Here is a 20,206-nt window from a genome sequence, read left to right as displayed (position 1 = left end):
GGCGGGGGTTAGGTTTGGTTGATATCAACACTCCAGTCATCAACAATGGTATCATCAGATAAATGGGTATTGGAACAGTGTAGGACTGACTTGGTAGGATATGTACAGCAAGTAGTGGACATAGAGAGAGAGAGAGATCAGAAAGCATAAGAATAAGTATCTACATTTGATTATTTACAATCCGGAGAGGTAGGTTGTGGAAGGGAGGGTGTTAGTTTAGGGTTGAAGTTGCCTGGAGGTGTTCTTTTAGTGCGGTTTTGAAGGAGGATAGAGATGCCCTTTCTTTTACATCTGTTGGGAGTGCATTCCATATTGATGTGGCATAGAAAGAGAATGAGTTAAGACCTTTGTTAGATCGGAATCTGGGTTTATCGTGGTTTGTGGAGCTCCCCCTGGTGTTGTGGTTATGGCGGTTAAGGAAGTAGTTCGACATATACTTCGGTATCAGGGAGGTGTAGCGGATTTTATAGACTAGGCTCAGTGCAAGTTGTTTTACTCTGTCCTCCACCCTGAGCCAGCCCAAGTGGGTAGGAGTGAGGTGTGATCTGGGGTGGTGGTATAACGAACAACCCTAGTACTGACCCATCTAGAACTTCAACGTGTCGTCATCCTAATTTGAACCAAATCTTATCAAGATTTTAATTTGTGGAACAGAGTTATAGATGTTAAAAGTTGTGTGCCGAAAAATCGAATTATAGTTTGGCACAATGCTACGCCCACATGCTATGATGTAGGCAAAATTCCTTCGTAATTTATCATCGCCCATTCGTTTCGTATCTGTCATTTTAACTGCGGCTCATTTAGTCAAAGTGTTTTTTTGATTGATTGAAACTTTTATTAGTAGATTGCACAGTTCAGTACATATTCCGTACAATTGACCACTAAATAAATGGTAACACCCGAATAAGTTTTTCAACTAGTTTAAGTCTGGGTATACGTAATCAATTCATGGTAAATGGAGAGTTTAGGAGGAGGAGGAGTTTGTTAAAGTACGACCCTACTTTGGCCTAAAAATGGCGAACGCAAACCAAGATGGTTAACTTCCTGTTTATTTTCAAATATGTGTTTTTAAGACTTTTACGTGTCATTATAGATGTATCTTGCTGTTTTCGTGACGATACGTGAATTTGGTGGCAGTGGCTAATTTTTTAAAATCTTCAAGGGGGCGCTACAGAGTCATTTTTGACATTTCGTTTTTTTGCCGGAGCGAACGCGCTTGCAAAAATTGGTGAGTTTTCGTGCATGTTAAGTGCCTCAAAAATGCGATCGAATTGGGAAAATAATTATAAACGAAGCAATTCCAATAGGGCAGGGCTATTCAATTGGTGGCCAGTTTTCATTTAACCCGCCGTACATCGCCCAAATAGGCTTGATGAAACCATTTAAACTAGGGATGCTCATCTATACAGTACTCCCACCACCCCACAGGGGGCAACAGCGAGGAATGTGTCATGATGAAGCAGCAGTGGGGTGAGTAGATGAAAAATACTCATTCAACCCTGAAAAATAATCTAAAAGGTTCTAGGCAAGAACCAACAATGGTAGAAATCCACATGTGTAAGCTTCATCACGGAACTTGGTCAAACATTTGTAAGTATATATTGTGCATATATATATTTAGTTTGTTTGTACCCCGCCTTCTGCCCGAATGCAGCTGAGATAGGCTCCAGCACCCCCCGCGACCCCAAAAGGGACAAGCGGTAGAAAATGGATGGATGGATGGATGTATTGAAATTGCTGACTTTGTGATGTCTTTTGTATTCGTGCTCGTGCTGTTTTTTTGTCCAAGAGTAACTGAGTGATCAGAGCTTGTTTTGGTAGGGGGAAATAACCTACACCTACCTGCACCTTAAAATGAATTGTGATTAGTCACATCCCCTTACATTGTGTGCAATGTTTAAAGTACTGTAGGTGTTGTTTCTATAAGCGTAAGCATATGTAGTTGTCTGAATGTATTAACACTAAACCTTCAATTTTATTCATGTAACATACACAATGGACATTAGGTAAAATACACAATGGACGCTATACTTTTGTAATGTTTATTTTATGTTTATATTTTCAGTCTTACAATCCTAAATGAAAAAGAAAATAAAGAAATAAAACTGAGGAAGGAGAATGATTCAAAAGAAGGAACATCAATCCCCCCGAAAACATCTGTAGCTTCTGTTCCTTCATACTGTTAACTAGATGCACACGCTGGAATTGAACAGCAAGGACAGAATAATTAATTTATTGACAGTGCATTGTGAAAGCCAATGTGTTTGCAATTAAGTAAACTAAGTCTCCAATGAACACAACCTGCGGAGGCACTTTCTGACGAAACATCCACATTTGGATGTCCGACCCCCGAGCCCTTGGGCTGCGGCACTCTTCATTATGTAGTTGACTAGCCCTGCAATAGGACCTTGGTAGCTTTTCCTGCTCGGGCCCTAATTAGCATCAAGCTAGCATATTTTGGAAAAGTGGAGCCTTACTGTATGCTTGAGCATTTTCTATCATGCATACTTGTTTTGTTTGCATTGAAAATTGTAACATTACCTAGAGGCAGTTTGGCTGAGTGTTGCTTGAGTAAGTGTTTAGTCTGCAATTGGACGTTACGTCACAAGCAACAAAGGTATCGAAATATGGCACCGTTTGAATTGACGTGAATCGATACCCATTTGTACTGATGGAATTCGGTCGGTGTCATTCCAAATAGCCCATCACTAATTTCTACAAATTAGTTGATATCAAGTGTCATGTTGCAGACAAACAAACCCACATACAGAAAAAAGCATTTTTTTCTAGCAACCAAACACCACTTCTTGATTTGTGCTTTCTACCGACAAAGCTAATAAATCATTTTCTTTGGTGTATTTTAATACATCATAATTCTCCACCAGTCATTAAGTGTGTTCGGTAAAAGCAGGTAAATCATTGGGATCGAGACAAAATACAAACAGGGGGCATTATTTGAAGGTTAGAAAGTAGGTCACAGAGTAAACAAGTCAAATAAATTGTGTTTTACATGTAAAACAACACAAAAGGAGTTTGACTGCAGCAATAAATATTTTTTTCTTCAAAAAAACTTAATTGTTATGGATTTAGGAAAAGTGGATGAGCCCCGTTTGAATAGAAGAATCATGTTTTAGAGGTTTATACGAGGATTATTCCCAAGTCATTTCAGTCTGAATGATCCAGTTAGTTCCAGGCTAAAAATAGCGTCTGCCCTTTTTTTGGTAAAATTTCGTCTGAGCTTGGGGTTGACTGAGGGACATCCCATCACAGAGGACTTTAAACTTTTCATGTTGAAAGAGAAATAAATATGAGTGTGTATCATTTTGAGGAAGATTCAATGATTTGATCGGGGAACATTAAAGCGGACCATAAAAGTGTAACAGAACGGCACCTTCAAGGTATTATGGCCACTTCATTTTTGGCACAGGAAGGGGAAAAATTACAGAGAATAAAACTGCTTATCATTTGTGTTTAGTCATCCTTGAAATGAAACATGAAAATGATACTGAAATTTTCTGGCAGGTGAGAATTTTCTTAAATAAAAATATACAGTCGTGGTCAAAAGTTTACATACACTTGTAAAGAACATATTGTCATGGCTGTCTTGAGTTTCCAATAATTTTTACAACTCTTATTTTTTGTCAAGAGGAGTGGTCAAAAATTCAACCAGAAGCTTGCCAGAAGCTTTTGGATGGCTACCAAAAGCGCCTTATTGTAGTGAAACTTGCCAAAAGACATGTAACCAAATATTTACATTGCTGTATGTATACTTTTGACCCAGCAGATTTGGTCACATTTTCAGTAGACCCATAATTAATTCATAAAAGAACCAAACTTCATGAATGTTTTTCGTGACCAACAAGTATGTGCTGCAATCACTCCCCAAAAAATAATAGTTGTTGAAATTATTGGACACTCCATGACATTATGTTCTTTACAAGTGTATGTCAACATTTGACCACAACTGTATATATAGTCCAAAATGTAATTCACTTTTATTCACACTTCCTGTGCCTCACTTGAAATGAGAGGAAAATTGATACAGAGCTTTTGGTTCGGTACAACTATGTTTTGTACGATACGACTGCAACTAGTATTACGACAGGGACACCCTTGCCTAAATTAGGCACCTAAGCACCCATTACGAAAAAAATTCTAACTTTAATATTTATATAAAATGATTTAAGACTTTTTAAATAAAACTTTAATTTAATTTAATGCATGTTTTGCACTAAAACTAATTTGTGGAAAATAACTGTGCAAAATAACTAATTTAATCATGAACTTTCATAACCGGAATTCAATCCCAATTACCTCGTTTACCAGCCGAGCACTCAGGCTGCAGGCCAGTAGGGCCAATGCTAATATTTGGATGAATGTGCCATTATATTCTTATCAGTGGCGGAGCAGGGAGGTGCTAGGAATATGTTCATACACTGAACTAAAATGTAAACGCAACACTTTTGTTTTTGCTATTTTTCACGAGTTGAACTCAAAGATGTAAAACTTTCACTATTTACACAAAAGACTTATACATCTCAATTATTGTCTGTCTGAATCTGTTTTAGTAAGCATTTCTTCTTTGCAAAGATAATCCATCCCACCTCACAGGTGTGGCATATCAAGATGCTGATTAAACAGCATGATTATTGCACAGGTGTGCCATAGGCTGCCCACAATAAAAGGCCACTCTAAAATGTGGTTTTATCACACAACACAATGCCACAGATGTTGCGAGTTTTGAGAGAGCGTGTAGTTTGCATGCTGACTGCAACAATTTCCACCAGAGCTGTTGCCCGTGAATTGAATGTTAATTTTTCTACAATAAGCCGTCTCCAAAGGCGTTTCAGAGAATTTGGCAGTACATCCAACCGGCTTCAATATCACAGACCACATTTAACCACACCAGCCCAAGACCTCCACATCCAGCAGGTGCGCCTCCATGATTGTCTGAGACCAGCCACCCGGACAGCTGCTACAACAATTGGTTTGCTGATAACTAAAAATATAACCTGGTCCCTACACACCGGAGCTCTTGTAAAAAGAGCTCAGCAGCGCATGCACTTTTTGCGTCGGATGAAAAGAGCACAGCTCCCTCCCCCCATTCTCACCACATTCTACAGAGGCACTATAGAGAGCCTGCTGACCAACAGCATCTCTGTCTGGACTGGAGCCTGCAATGCCTCAGATTGGAAGTCTCTCCAGAGAGTGGTGAGGACGGCGGAAAAGATCATCAGGACTCCTCTTCCTCCTATCCAGGAGATCGCAAAAAGCCGCTGCCTGACCAGGGCTCAGAAAATCTGCAAAGACTCCTCCCACCCCCACCAAGGACTGTTTTCACTGCTGGACTCTAGAAAGAGGTTCCGCAGCCTCCGAAGCAGAACCTCCAGGTTCTGTAACAGCTTCTTCCCTCAGGCCGTAAGACTCTTGAACGCATCATAATTATCCCCTCAACTCCCCCCAAAATGGATTAACTCACTGGAATAAAAAAGACAATATAACATACATCCATAAACGTGGATGCATGTGAAAAAGTGCAATATATTTATCTGTACAGCATACTTGCCAACCCTCCCGGATTTTCCGGGAGACTCCCGAAATTCAGCGTCTCTTCCGAAAACCTCCCGGGACAAATTTTCTCCTGAAAATCTCCCGAAATTCAGGCGGAGCTGGAGGCCACGCCCCCTCCAGCTCCATGCGGACCTGAGTGAGGACAGTCTGTTTTCACGTCCGCTTTCCCACAATATAAACAGCTTGCCTGCCCAGTCACGTTATAACTGTAGAATGATCGAGGGCGAGTTCTTGGTTTCTTTTGTGGGTTTATTGTTAGGCAGTTTCATTAACGTCCTCCCAGCGCGGTAACAACACACAACAACAGCAGTCACGTTTTCGTCTGCCGTAAACAGCAATGTTGTGACACTCTTAAACAGGACAATACTGCCATTTACTGTACATGCATATGTGACAATAACATCTACGGCTTTTAGAGAGTGCAGTGCACAACTGCGCACACAACAGGGAGACGAAGCAGAAGAACGAGGAAGATACAGCCATGGCGACGCCGACGACGAGTAAGATGAAGAACTACGCTTGTAAGTTCCAAGCCGCAGCTGCGATTGGACCTGGATAGCCTCCGGGAAGAAGTAGTGGACTACCAAGTGCTTGACAGTGAAGATCTTAGACTTAGACTTCCTTTTTATTGTCATTCAAATTTGAACTTTACAGCACAGATAAGAACGAAATTTCGTTACATAAGCTCATGGTAGTGCAGGATAAAAAAGCAATAAGGTGCATATATAAATAAATAAATATATATAAATAATATATAAATATATATATAAAATAAATAAATATATATAAATATATATAAATAGATTACTGTACAGATAAATATATTGCACTTTTTCACATGCGTCCACGTTTATGGATGTATGTTATATTGTCTTTTTTATTCCAGCGAGTTAATCCATTTTGGGGGGAGTTAAGGGGATAATTTAATTATGATGCGTTCAAGTTCAGTGAAAATCTTCCTCAGGTTTTGGGCCATGCTAGGGAGAGATGGAAGATTCCAGACTCTGGAGCATTTGATGAAAGCACTTTTGTGCGTGCCACAAAGCAATGCATCATCAGAGAGGGTGTTCAGCATGGTTAGAAAAATAGTGACAGAGAATAAAACAAGGATGGACAATTCAACCCTTAACTCAACAATGAGTAGATGAGTGTTATGTGTGTGTATATGTGCAAATAATTGAACACTGAAATTCAAGTATTTCTTTTATTTATATACTGTATATATATATATATACATATATATATACATATATATATATCTATATATATATAATATAATATATTATATAATATATATGTTATATAATTATACATATATTATAATATATATATATATTATATATAATATATATATTATATATTATATAATACAATATATATATATATATATATATATATATATATATATATATATATATATATATATATATATATAATAAAATAAATATATATATATATATATATAGCTAGAATTCACTGAAAGTCAAGTATTTCTTATATGTATATATATATATATATATATATATATATATATATATATATATATATATATATATATATATATATATATATATATATATATATATATATATATATATATATATATATGAAATACTTGACTTGGTGAATTCTAGCTGTAAATATACTCCTCCCCTCTTAACCACGCCCCCAACCACGCCACACCCCCGACCACGCCCCCCACCTCCTGAAATCAGAGGTCTCAAGGTTGTCAAGTATGCTGTACAGTAACCTATTTATTTATTTATTTATTTATATATGCACCTTATTGCTTTTTTATCCTGCACTACCATGAGCTTATGTAGCAAAATTTCGTTCTTATCTGTACTGTAAAGTTCAAATTTGAATGACAATAAAAAGGAAGTCTAAGTCTACTTCAACACGTAAACAGTACAGTATGTACTTTATTATTATGTATGTAACTTTCTCGGGGTAAACTAATAACTTGTGCACGGATGAGATGTGTCAATATCAAAGTATTACATTGAATCACTTTTTGGCAGGCAAGAATACAGTGATTTAATGAATACATCCAAACACTTTTATTATTTATTATGTGCATGAACAAAAAACAGTTAATATTATCTGTTATTTCAAAACACTCTTAAATTGAGTGTGCATAAGGAGTTCAGGATGTTTTGGTTCACAGATGAGAAGCTTTCTGGTTCAATATACCTGTATTGTTACGACTTCCTGGTCAATACTCTGGTCTTACCATCTGGTCGGCCAGCAGTAGGACGGTTTTCAGGCTGAACTTGCGGGAGCAAAAGTTGAACAGGTCCTCCAAACTGGGGCCTAGCAGTTCCATGACCATGACATTGTAGTCCCCCTCTGCGCCGCACCATTTGATACATGGGATACCCACTGTTGGGAGGGAAGAAAATCATGCTCAATACTGGTACAAAGGACTAAACAACACTAGAAATCTGTTTTTGTGTCAAATAGGAATTAAAGGTTATAAATTACAGTGGTACAGTACCTCAACTTAAGAGTGTTTTGAGATAAAAGCTGTCTCTCGGCTAATTAATATGCTTTGGAGAGATCCGCCCAAAACATCTAATCTTACTCGCTAGCATTAGCTTATAATTAGAGATGTACATAACTTTGTTTTCCAACCATGGGTAGGAAGAAAGTGAGCGAAGAAGTGGATGATATTCATTGAATTAAAGAAAGAAATAATCAAAAACATGACTGAGCGTGTTCGCCAACTTGATGAAGCAGCTGCAGCAAATCACTGCTAGTCTGCACCATACTGAACACAAAGAGTCTAACCCCAGCAAAGAATGTTAAAATAATATCTAAACGGCGGACAATTAGCCATGAAAATATGGAAAAGCTGCTCATTGTGTGTTTGACGGAGAAGCAGCTTGAACGAGATACCGTAGAAGTCCACTCTCCAAGGTAAATACTGTATATAATTATTACATTACTTCATACTATATTCTATGGTAATGTTTAATACTATATTTTTATATAAAGGTTGTTTTTCTTTTTTAAAAGGCATGTAACAGGTTAAAATTGTGCTGTTTTTATTTTTTGGGGGGGGGGGGGACCAAGCATCACTGAAATTGATTTCAATTCATATGACCCCGAAAGGGACTAGTGGTAGAAAATGGATGGATGTGTACGGGTATGACAAATAAGGGAGACGTTGATTCGAAATACAATGTTTGTTTTGAGTTAAGAACTCCATCACAGAACCAACTAAGCTTGTGAGTTAAGGTACTACATTATTTTGTATTTGTTTGAGAGAAAGACGCATTTGATCCAAAATAAAATATATATGACTTAATCGGTGGTGAAAAAAGCCAAGTCAGATGTTTACTGCAATAAATCAAATCCTTCTCCAGTAGTTTTGAGGCTGTCACTTGGCAACTCCCCCCACACACTCCTTTATTGTCTTATTTATATGTTTTGGGTCATTGTCGCGCTGGAAGACTCCTTCCATGACCCATCTTCAGGGTTCTGACTGAGACCAGGAGGTTGTCGAACATCCCCAAAACAATGTGTTGCCACCTCCGTGTTTGACATAAGAGGGATGGTGCTCTTAGTATCGACAGAGTTGATGCCAAAGAGTTCAATTTCGGCCTCATCTGACCACATCGCATTCTTTCAAGCCTTGTCTTAATCATTCAGAAGGGACAGTTAAGAATATCGCCTAATGATTTTAAGATGGAGACAGTTCAATTCCATACAATACTGTTTATTCCCATGGTAAATTTGATGGTCAGATGCTCACCTCCTCCCCGCATCATCTTGTAGAATTTACTCTCAATGTGGAGCTGTGGATGTTTGGTCTTGACACATTCCAACTTGATGGCAACTTCCTCTCCTGTTGCGAGGTTGGAACCTAACGAAGAAGATGAACGCGGCAAAATCACACACGGCAGCGTACAAGGCGTAAAGTTGCCTAAATTCTCACTCACCGAGGTAAATATCTCCGAAGGATCCGCTCCCTATCTTCCTCCCGAGGCGGTACTTGTTTCCCACTCTTAACTCCATGACTATTGATGGCTCCAACACACTGAGGGAAAACACACACACACACACACACACACACACACACACACACACACACACACACATTGTCATTCATCAATCACAGCTTTAAAAGTCAAACATGACAGTGAAAAAGGAAACCTGAGGAAGTTGATCCGTCCATTGTCATATAGGACAATTAATGCAATCACATTGAGGCTACTTGTGCCATAAACGCAGCAGGATTAAAAAAAAAAAACAAATGCAAAAAAAATAACATGCTGCCAATGTCCAAAACACACAAACCCCAAAAACAACTGCACGAGAGAAATCCTGCAAGTTCACGGAACAAAACAGTACCAGCGTCCTTGTCGCAATTACAAGAGCGCTCTGCTGTTTTTGAGCACTTTCCGCAAAAAAAGCTTGTCAAAGATAATCTCTATGACAGCACTCTAGTGTTTTTTAGAATAGGCTGCAATAAAGTGAGTTTCTCACAAGTTTTTTGAACTTAAGTTGAATAGCCCAAATGATGAAAAAGACAGGACCTGAAATGGAACCCTGATGAACACCACTAGTAGAACAGAGAAGTTGAACAAATGACTACTGCACCTGAAGTAAACAAGCTACCCCATAAATCACATTACAACTGACAAAAAAGAGGACTAGAGCGTGTGCCTTGACGAACGCCTCGGTTATGTAAATCACAAGTTTGAATTCTTGCCAACCTTGAGACCTCAGAATTAGGGAGATATTCAAAAGGGCCTAAAGGCTTGAATTTCACAGTGTTCATTTATTTGACAAAGTAAACAGTCCACAGTAACAAATTAAATAGCTGTCCACAGTACCCGTGCAAATGATGAATGGTGGTGATAGTTTAATAAATAAAATAAATCATAACAAGAAAATGAAACAAGAACAAAAAAGGTACACATTGCATAGATTAGCCATCAATCTACGCAATGTATCCTACAAATCAAAGTAATCAACTAGAGGAAATTAAAACATAGCCTATACCAGTGGTTCTCAACCTTTTTTTCAGTGATGTACCCCCTGTGAACATTTTTTAAATTCAAGTACCCCCTAATCAGAGCAAAGCATTTTTGGTTGAAAAAAAGAGATAAAGAAGTAAAATACAGCACTATGTCATCAGTTTCTGATTTATTAAATTGTATAACAGTGCAAAATATTGCTCATTTGTAGTGGTCTTTCTTGAACTATTTGGAAAAAAATATATAAAAATAACTAAAAACTTGTTGAAAAATAAACAAGTGATTCAATTATAAATAAAGATTTCTACACATAGAAGTAATCAACAACTTAGAAGTGCTCTCTTTGGGGATTGTAATAGAGATCCATCTGGATTCATGAACTTAATTCTAAACATTTCTTCACAAAAAATAAATCTTTAACATCAATATCTATGGAACATGTCCACAAAAAAATCTGGCTGTCAACACTGAATATTGCATTGTTGCATTTCTTTTCACAGTTCTTTTTGGCAGACATTTTAGTGAGGGTCAAACCATCATGGCATGGGGGAAACTCTGGCTTTATGGTAATGAATGGAATAGCCTACTTGATTTGATGTTCAGTTTATGAACTTACATTAATATTTTGTTGAAGTATTATTCAATGAATATATTTATAAAGGATTTTTGAATTGTTGTTATTTTTAGAATATTTAAAAAAAAATCTCACGTACCCTTTGGCATACCTTCAAGTACCCCCAGGGGTACCCGTACCCCCATTTGAGAACCACTGGCCTATACAACAACAGATATGGTACATGCATAGACAGAGAAGAGAATTTCTTCTTCTCACTCGCCATGTGTGAGACATGATGTCTCCTCTTCTGATTCTTCTTCTGTTCTGATTTCCCCGGTTAATTTCGACACGTTACCGTTATTATTGTCCGACTGGAAACGGCGCCCGGTGTAGGGCGGTGTAGCAATATTGTTGTCTGGTTGGAAATTAAGAGAAATATGTGAGAATGGTGGCTCCAGGAGATTTTGGGGCGGGGCACTGAAATTCTGGACTCTTCCGGGAAAATCTGGAGGGTTGGCAAGTATGCAAGCTTGGACCCCAGTGTTGTATGTTGGCTAGCAAGGTTCAAATGCCAATGCAAGGATCTGACAATGTCTGTCAATCTCAAACTTTTCACCAAGTACCACCTCACTCGGCTCTCCAATTACCACCATAATGACCAACATTAAAATAAAGCAGCGCAGTGAGCCAAGTATTCATTAAAAACTAGGCAGAGGTTTTATTTAACAAGTTTTTCTAATATTTTTGGCCACTGTAACATTACACACAGTTTGAACAGTAACACTGTGGTCAATCAAGTGATGCTTTGGCGCATAGGCGCCGATCCCGTGGGACGTGGGATTGATTTCAATCTTTAAAATAATTTTGGAAAAATCAATCTTGTTGTCGTTAATTTTGTGGCGAGTTTGGTCGGTTTTACAAAATAATAAAGCCACAAATCATATGAGATATTAACTTCGCGTAACGTCTATTTTTATTTTTTTATTTTTTTAATACACACACACACCGAGCACCCACTGGCAGAAATGTAGATCGGCGCCTAAGCTTTGGCCTACCACTAAATGGAACCCGCATACCATACAGTTTGAGAATCACAGCTCCACTGAAATGAGCAAACAAATGAAGATCCTTCAAGAAGACAACAACATGCTGAGGAACATCATAGATGAAATGGATCAGGATAAACGAATGAATGATATCATTGTGACAGGGCACCGAATTAAACCAAGATCCTATGCGAAAGCTGTGAATAATGAAGGTGAACCAGATGAAATGGATATGGTCTCAGCAGAACAGCAAGTGGTCAACTTTCTGCAATCAAAAGAAATTGAAATTGACATTAATACCATCGAAACATGCATCCCACTGAACGGAAGAAACAACAACGCCACTCCAGTGGTGCTTGTGAAACTCGTAAACAGAAAATCTAAAATGGCATTGCTGAGACAGGGAAAGAAGCTGAAGGGAACAAATGTGTACATGAATGAGCATCTCACAAAACGTAATGCTGGAATCGCCAAGAAAGCACGCGACTTGAGAAGGCAGGGAAAAATCCAGGGAACTTGGAGCGCCAACTGTAAAATCTACATCAAGCTGAATGGAGGTCCAGAAGCAAGAGTAATTGACATGACATCAAGGACCTGGACAATTTTTAAAGTTTTACAGCTACCACAACAACGATGATAATGGACTCTGAAAGAAAACAAGCACCTAAATTCAGCATCGGCACTACTATGTTCCAAGGGACGACTAAACAAGAGGACCTAGATTCAGGATTGCATCCACCTACACTTATAGAGATTATTGAAACAACATCAAAGTTTGTTGAACAAGAAAATATGGAACTAAAAAATTTCTGCAACAAAAAGATCACAAAAACCAGGATTTGGAAAATGATATAGATCCAGATACACATTTTTTCTCCCAAATCAGTAATAGTTGTTTTTATTATACAGATGATCAATATAATAGCAACATTGAATGTGATAACAAATTGTCAATTATTCATTTTAATAGTAGAAGCTTGTATGCAAATTACAACAACATTAAGAACTTTTTGGAACACATCAACGAACCCTTCAAAGTGATTGCTGTCACAGAAACATGGATTGATGATAAAAAAGGAATAGATTTTGATCTGGAGGGATATGAACTAAACTACATCAACAGAACCAACAAAAATGGAGGAGGAGTAGCTGTGTACGTGATGAAGAACCTGAACTACAAAGTGGTAAAAAACATGTCATTTGCCATAGATAATATCTTAGAATGTATAACCATTGAAATATGTCAGGAAAAAAGCAAAAACATATTCATCAGTTGTATGTATAGATCACCTAAGTCAAATATGGAAACATTTGAAGAATGGATCAAGGCAACTTACATGGACAATGGTCAAAGAATAATGTTCTTATGTGGTGACTTTAATATTGACTTATTGAACCCCAACAAGCAAAAGTCTATTGATGACTTCATTGATACAATGTACAGCATCAGTCTATATCCTAAAATCACAAAGCCAAGCAGAATCACAGGACAATGTGCCACGCTTATTGATAATATTTTTACCAATGATTTTGATAATAACACTACAAGTGGTCTACTTATAAGCGACGTTAGTGATCATCTGCCAGTTTTTACAATATATGATGGAAACTACAAGAAGAACATGGAAGACAAAAGGACATTTCGAAGACTATGCACAGAGAAGAGGATGACTGCCTTCAAAATTGAACTACAAAAGCAAGATTGGGACAATGTGTTATAATGAAAAAGAGGTTGATGAAGCATATGAACATTTCTTAAACAAGTTCATAATACTTTATGACAAACATTGTCCATGGATACAACTCAGTAACGAGCAGAGAAAGAATAATCAACCATGGATGACAAAAGGATTAAAAAATGCTTGTAAGAAGAAGAATACACTATATAGAAAATGTATAGCACAAAGAACTATAGAGGCAGAAATTAAGTACAAAAAGTATAAAAACAAGTTAACAGACATACTACGATCATGTAGAAAAGAATATTACAGTGAATTATTGGACAGGAACAAAAATAATATGAGAGCAACATGGGGCATCCTCAATAGCATTATTAAAAATGGAACTAAGAGGGACTACCCTCGATACTTCTTAGATGAAAATAAAAAAAATGACAACATAAAGGAAGTAGTTGAAAGCTTCAATAATTATTTTGTAAATATTGGACCAAAATTGGAAGAAAGGATTCCAGACCCAGTTCCAATTGAGGACTATAATGATACCATAGAGCGAAATCCCAACTCCATGTTCCTCAGTAATGTGACACAGGAGGAAATAGTTACAATCGTGAAAAAATGTAAATCTAAGACTTCAACTGATTGTAACGGAATTGATATGGAAACGATAAAAAAGGTTATTGAAGAGATCTCAGGACCATTAATGTATATTGGTAACCTATCATTTCAAACAGGTACATTTCCAAACAAAATGAAAATAGCTAAAGTTGCACCAATTTATAAGACTGGAGACAAACATCAATTTACAAATTATAGACCTGTTTCTCTACTTCCACAATTTTCTAAAATCATTGAAAAACTGTTCAATAACAGATTAGAAAGTTTCATAAATAAAAATAGAATACTCGAAGAGAACCAATATGGATATAGAGCTAATGTTTCAACTTCAATGGCTTTAATTGAAATTACAGAAAAAATTACCAATGCAATAGATAGTAAAAAATGTGCGGCAGCGGTTTTTATGGATCTAACTAAAGCATTTGACACAATTAATCAGAATATTTTAATCAAAAAACTAGAACGATATGGCATCAGAGGGTTAGTCTTAAACTGGATAAGAAGTTATCTAACGAACAGGAAACAATACGTGAAGCTAGGCGAACACACGTCTACAACGCTAAATATATCCTGTGGTGTACCTCAGGGATCAATACTAGGACCTAAATTATTCAATCTCTATATAAATGACATTTGTAAAGTTACAAAAGATTTAAAGTTAGTATTATTTGCGGATGATACAACAGCGTTTTGTTCAGGAGAGAACACACAGGAGATAATACAAATAATAACAGAAGAAATTAACAAATTAAAAAGATGGTTTGACAAAAACAGACTATCGTTGAATCTTAGTAAAACTAAAATAATGCTATTTGGTAACAGTAGAAGAGAAAGTCAAACACAAATACAAATAGACGGAATAGAAATTGAAAGAGTAAACGAAACCAAATTTGTAGGTATAATGATTGATGATAAATTGAATTGGAAATCTCACGTAAAAAATATACAACATAAAGTTGCAAGAAACACGTCAATAATGAATAAAGCAAAACATGTTCTAGACCAAAAATCCCTTCATATTCTCTACTGCTCACTAGTGTTACCATATCTGAGCTACTGTGTAGAAATATGGGGAAATAATTACAAAAGTACACTTCATTCATTAACGGTGTTACAAAAAAGATCAGTTAGAATAATACATAATGTTGGATATAGAGAACATACAAACCCTTTATTTATTGAATCAAAAATACTGAAATTCCACGACATAGTGAATTTGCAAACAGCTAAAATTATGCACAAAGCAAACTATAATCTGCTACCCAAGAATATACAACAATTCTTCTCAAAACAAGAGGAGAAATATAATCTTAGAGAAAAACGTAATTTAAAACATTTGTTTGCACGTACAACACTTAAGACCTTCAGTATATCAGTATGTGGAATTAAATTATGGAATGGATTAAGCAAAGCAATCAAACAATGTACTAATATGATACACTTCAAGAAACTCTTCAAACTTAAAGTGTTTACAAAGTACAAAGAAGAAGAACCATGACAAACATTCTCAATTTATTTTATCCATCCATTCATTCATTCTTAAAGTAATCTTACTTATCTCATCATATGAAATATGACTTACTTCACCAATTATTATTATTAAATTCTTACTATTATTTATTTATTTATTTTTATTGTGATTACTTATGGAGTTTATTGTGAAAAAATTGTGAACAGGAAGTGAACAAAAAGTTTTGCAACTGTTATGTAAAGAAAATAGGATTAAATAAGCTCTGCTTCTTCCTACTCCTTTTCGAACATGTTGAAAAGAAACTGGAAATTGTGATGTATCATGTTGTATGCTTGCATGTTCGAAATAAACTCAAACTCAGCTCTGCACAACAGGAGCATTCTAGTGTTTTGGGGAATTTGCTGCAAAAACGTTTGTCTCCCAAATTTTGAACTGAACGGGGGGGGGGGGGGGGGGCAAATCCGGCCAGGGAATGACGCCACACCAGGCCCCCTGGGGCCGCCGGTTGAATACCCCTGCTCTATGATGTTATGCATTTATGTGATGAATTTTCTATATTTTTCGCACACCCCCAGCCCCCATGAGGAATAGACTAGAGCAGGGGTCACCAACCTTTTTGAAACCAAGGGCTACTTCTTGGGTACTGATTACTGCGAAGGGCTACCAGTTAGATACACACTTAAATAAATTGCCAGAAGTAGCCAATTTGCTCAATTTACCTTTAACTCTGTTATTATTAATAATTAATGATATTTATCTTTGTGGAAACACTGATCATCTTAATGATTTCTCACAATAAATATATATAGAAACAGATAAATATCAATATGCAACACTTTATATTTATATTTTCTCTAAGTGCACATTTTTCAAATTGAACATTTTCAAATGATCCCTTCTAAGACAGTCTTGTGAAATCACAATATCCCATTTTAACTAGCTAGCCACTAACATTTTTTTTAACAAATCATGAATTACTTTGCACCATGTTTGTACAAATAATAACTCATGTAAAATACAAAAGTAAACTCTCAAATTTTTAAATCATGTCACACTTTGAACTGGACACCAAATCTGTTATCTGTTTCTTTGTCAGTTAGTGGGAAGCCTGGCATTGCATGCTGTTAAGTAGTGTGTTGTACTCTGGTGTGTAACTTGACACTGCAACTCTGAGTGAGTCTTGCAGATGTGCATCAGTGAGGCGTGTTCTGTGTTTGTTCTTGATGAAGTTCATGTCAGAAAAGGCTGATTCCCAAAGATAAGATTTTTCCTCATTGTTTGCGGAACCTTCTTAATCTTTTGGACATATTTTCACAGCAATCTGGCCTTAAGCTTAATTATGATAAATGTAAAATGTTAAGGATCGGAAATCTAAAGGGAACGTCCTTTCGAATGGAATGCAAAGTGCCTGTTTTGTGGACAGATGGACCAGTTAACATACTTGGTGTTGTTGTCCCAGAAAATCTGGAAGATCTAGGCTCTGTAAATTATGATAATCGACTAAGAAAGCTGGACAAAATTATGCAGTTATGGAAAGGGAAATCCCCAACCTTGTATGGTAAAATGTCTATTGCCAACTCGTTAATTATTCCTCAATTTATTTATTTGTTTTTGTCATTACCAGCTCCATCACAAAACTTTTTTAAGATTTATGAGCGGAGGGTCTTCGATTTTGTCTGGAACGGCAAACCAGAAAAGATTAAAAGAAAGGTTTTGTACAAAGAGTATGAATATGGGGGCCTGAAACTTCTCAACCTTGAAGCTATGTGTTTGTCTTTAAAAGCATCAATTGTTCCAAAGATGTATTTAAACATTGAGTGGTACACAAATGTCCTGTTGGACAAAAAACATGTACTGTATCAAAAGAAATTGTATCCTTTTTTACAAGTGATCCCCTCCCAGAGAGTCTGCTGGGAAACATGGCGGTTCATAAAGGAAACAATCCACTCATAGTGGTGTTTTCAATTTTATGTGCCAGAAAAAAGAGACGATATTTTGCAGCAGTTAATATGGATGAACTCTAATATTGTAATGGATGGAAAGCCTTTCTTTTGGAAAAATATGTTTGAAAGAGGAATCATTTTTGTCAATGATATTATCAATGAGAATGGTAAAATTATGAAGTATGATGAATTTAGAGCTATGTATGGTGATGCTTGCTCGAGCTTTTCATTTTATCAACTAACTGGAGTAATTGGGAAAAGATGGAAACAAATAATGAATTATGGAAATACTAAATTATTAGTTTGTAAACCTCTAATAAGAAATTCTAGTTGGCAAAAAGGAACTAAAATAAATAGAAAAATATACAATTTTTATTTAATAAAGAAATCTTTGAAGGCTGCCTCATACAACACAAATGGAAAATGGGAGGACTTTTTTGACTGCCTGTTGCCATGGGATGCCATATTCAAACTAATCTATAAAACCACTATCGATGTGCAAAATCGTTATTTTCAAATTAAAATTATTTATAACTTCTTACCCACAGGGAAAATGTTAAAATGATGGAATATGACAGAGTCAGATGATTGCCGATTTTGTTGTCAGGAGCCTGAATCCACCCTGCATTTGTTTTGGTATTGTCATATTGTGTCTTTGTTTTGAGTGGAAGTTGAAAAAATGTGTTTAAGGATTGGTTTGTTTATGAAGCTTAATGTGGTTTCTGTTATTTTAGGAGAGTTCATTGACAATCATGATTTAGTCAATTTAATTATAGTACTCGGTAAAATGTTTATTTTTAAGGCCAAAAACAGATATTCACTTAGTATTACTTTCTTTAAAACATTTATTCAGTATTTTCTAACTTTAGAAAGTTACATGGTTGAAAACGATAATGATGCCAAAAAACATCAAAAAAAAGATGAGAAGTCCTCAAAGGCTTATTTTGAAAGTATAATTATGTTTATAGATTATATGATATCTGTTGTTGTGTTCCCTAATTTGAGTGACCTGGACATAATCTGGACTGTACATAAATGCTTATTTTGAAAATGTAATTTTGTTTATAAATTATATGCAATCTGTTGTGTTCCCTAATTTGTTTCTGTGTACATGAATGAAGGTGTGTGTTGCTGAGTCCGACTTGGACATTATCTGGACTGGGCCTGGTTTAAAAAAAACCTTTAAACAAATCTAATTTCATTGACAACCTGGTCTGTTGAAAATAAGGCCCGTTTTTTAAAAATAAAATAAAATAAGATAAATAAATAAAAAACATTTTCTTGGATAAAAAAGAAAGTAAAACAATATAAAAATAATTACATAAAAAATAGTAATTAATGAAAATGTTAGTGGACCAGCAGCCTATACAATCATGTGTGCTTCAGGGACTGTGTCCCTTGCAGATGTGTTGTCTATGTTGTGGGAACCAGAATATTGGTAGCAGAAAGAAATAACCCCTTTTGTGTGAGTGGGTGTGGATGAGTGTGCATGGGGGAGGTTGTTTGGGTTGATGCACTGATTGAAAGTGAATCTTGTGTTTTTTCTATGCAGTTTTAATTTAAAAAAAAAAAAAAAAAAAAAAAAAATATTTTTTTATTTTTTTTATTTTTATTTTTTTTTTTTTAGAACAGGCCCGCGGGCGACTCATCTGGTCCTTACGGGCGACCTGGTGCCCGCGGGCACCGCGTTGGTGACCCCTGGACTAGAGCATCCCCTTCTCCCCTCACTCATTCAGGTGAGAGCAAGTGTGACGTCATGTGACTTTTAAGCAGTTTGACATTTAAGGCAAAGTTCTTTTTTTTAAAGGGGTGGGGGGCAATTCGTAGCTGCACTGGACGCACACACACACACACACACACACACACACACACACACACACACACACACACACGCACACACTCACACACACACACACACACACATCTGCACATTACCTCAGCCCTGTTACACAACAAGATATTGCAGAAGGCCTGCTGCAACAACAAAATTGGATATTTGTGATGATAAATCTAAAATATTCCCTTTCTCTGCTATTTAGGTTACGAACACACAACCACCACCACGACTACCCCACGCACACACACACATAAACCTCGAGTAGTGAATCATCTCACCGGTCGTCTGGCCAGATTCTTGGGTCTCACTCAGGGCCCTGGATAGCGACGCATCGACGCTGCTCATCGCCTCACAACACCCGGGCTTTACATCCGGGCCGAGCCGTGCCAGATTCGTCCTGTGACGATGTCTCTTCTTCTTCTTCTTCTTCTTCCTCACACACCCCCTCCCACTTTACGCCGTCCACCCTGTCAATGATGTCATCCGTTTCGGCATGAATGAAG

The 20,206-nt window shown here is 36.7% G+C and overlaps 1 protein-coding gene across 4 annotated transcripts in view; it reads right to left on the bottom strand.

The window, feature by feature from the left end:
- Window positions 1-20,206, bottom strand: part of csnk1e (casein kinase 1, epsilon) — a 43,498-nt gene that overhangs the window by 23,152 nt on the left and 140 nt on the right. For all 4 annotated transcript variants that reach the window (XM_062056207.1, XM_062056208.1, XM_062056209.1 and 1 more), the window contains exons 1-4: window positions 19,982-20,206; window positions 9,516-9,613; window positions 9,329-9,439; window positions 7,805-7,953 (exon numbers count right to left, since the gene is read on the bottom strand). The exon at window positions 19,982-20,206 is cut by the window's right edge and continues 140 nt beyond it. In XM_062056207.1, coding sequence (XP_061912191.1) covers window positions 7,805-7,953; window positions 9,329-9,439; window positions 9,516-9,591 — 336 coding nt within the window. In that variant the 5' untranslated portion in view covers window positions 9,592-9,613; window positions 19,982-20,206. The remainder of the gene's footprint in view (window positions 1-7,804; window positions 7,954-9,328; window positions 9,440-9,515; window positions 9,614-19,981) is intronic.

The sequence above is a fragment of the Entelurus aequoreus genome, linkage group LG08, assembly GCF_033978785.1.
Source record: "Entelurus aequoreus isolate RoL-2023_Sb linkage group LG08, RoL_Eaeq_v1.1, whole genome shotgun sequence".
NCBI lineage: Eukaryota > Metazoa > Chordata > Actinopteri > Syngnathiformes > Syngnathidae > Entelurus > Entelurus aequoreus.
Note: the sequence above shows the minus strand (reverse complement) of the source record. Positions and strands in the feature narration are given on the sequence as shown.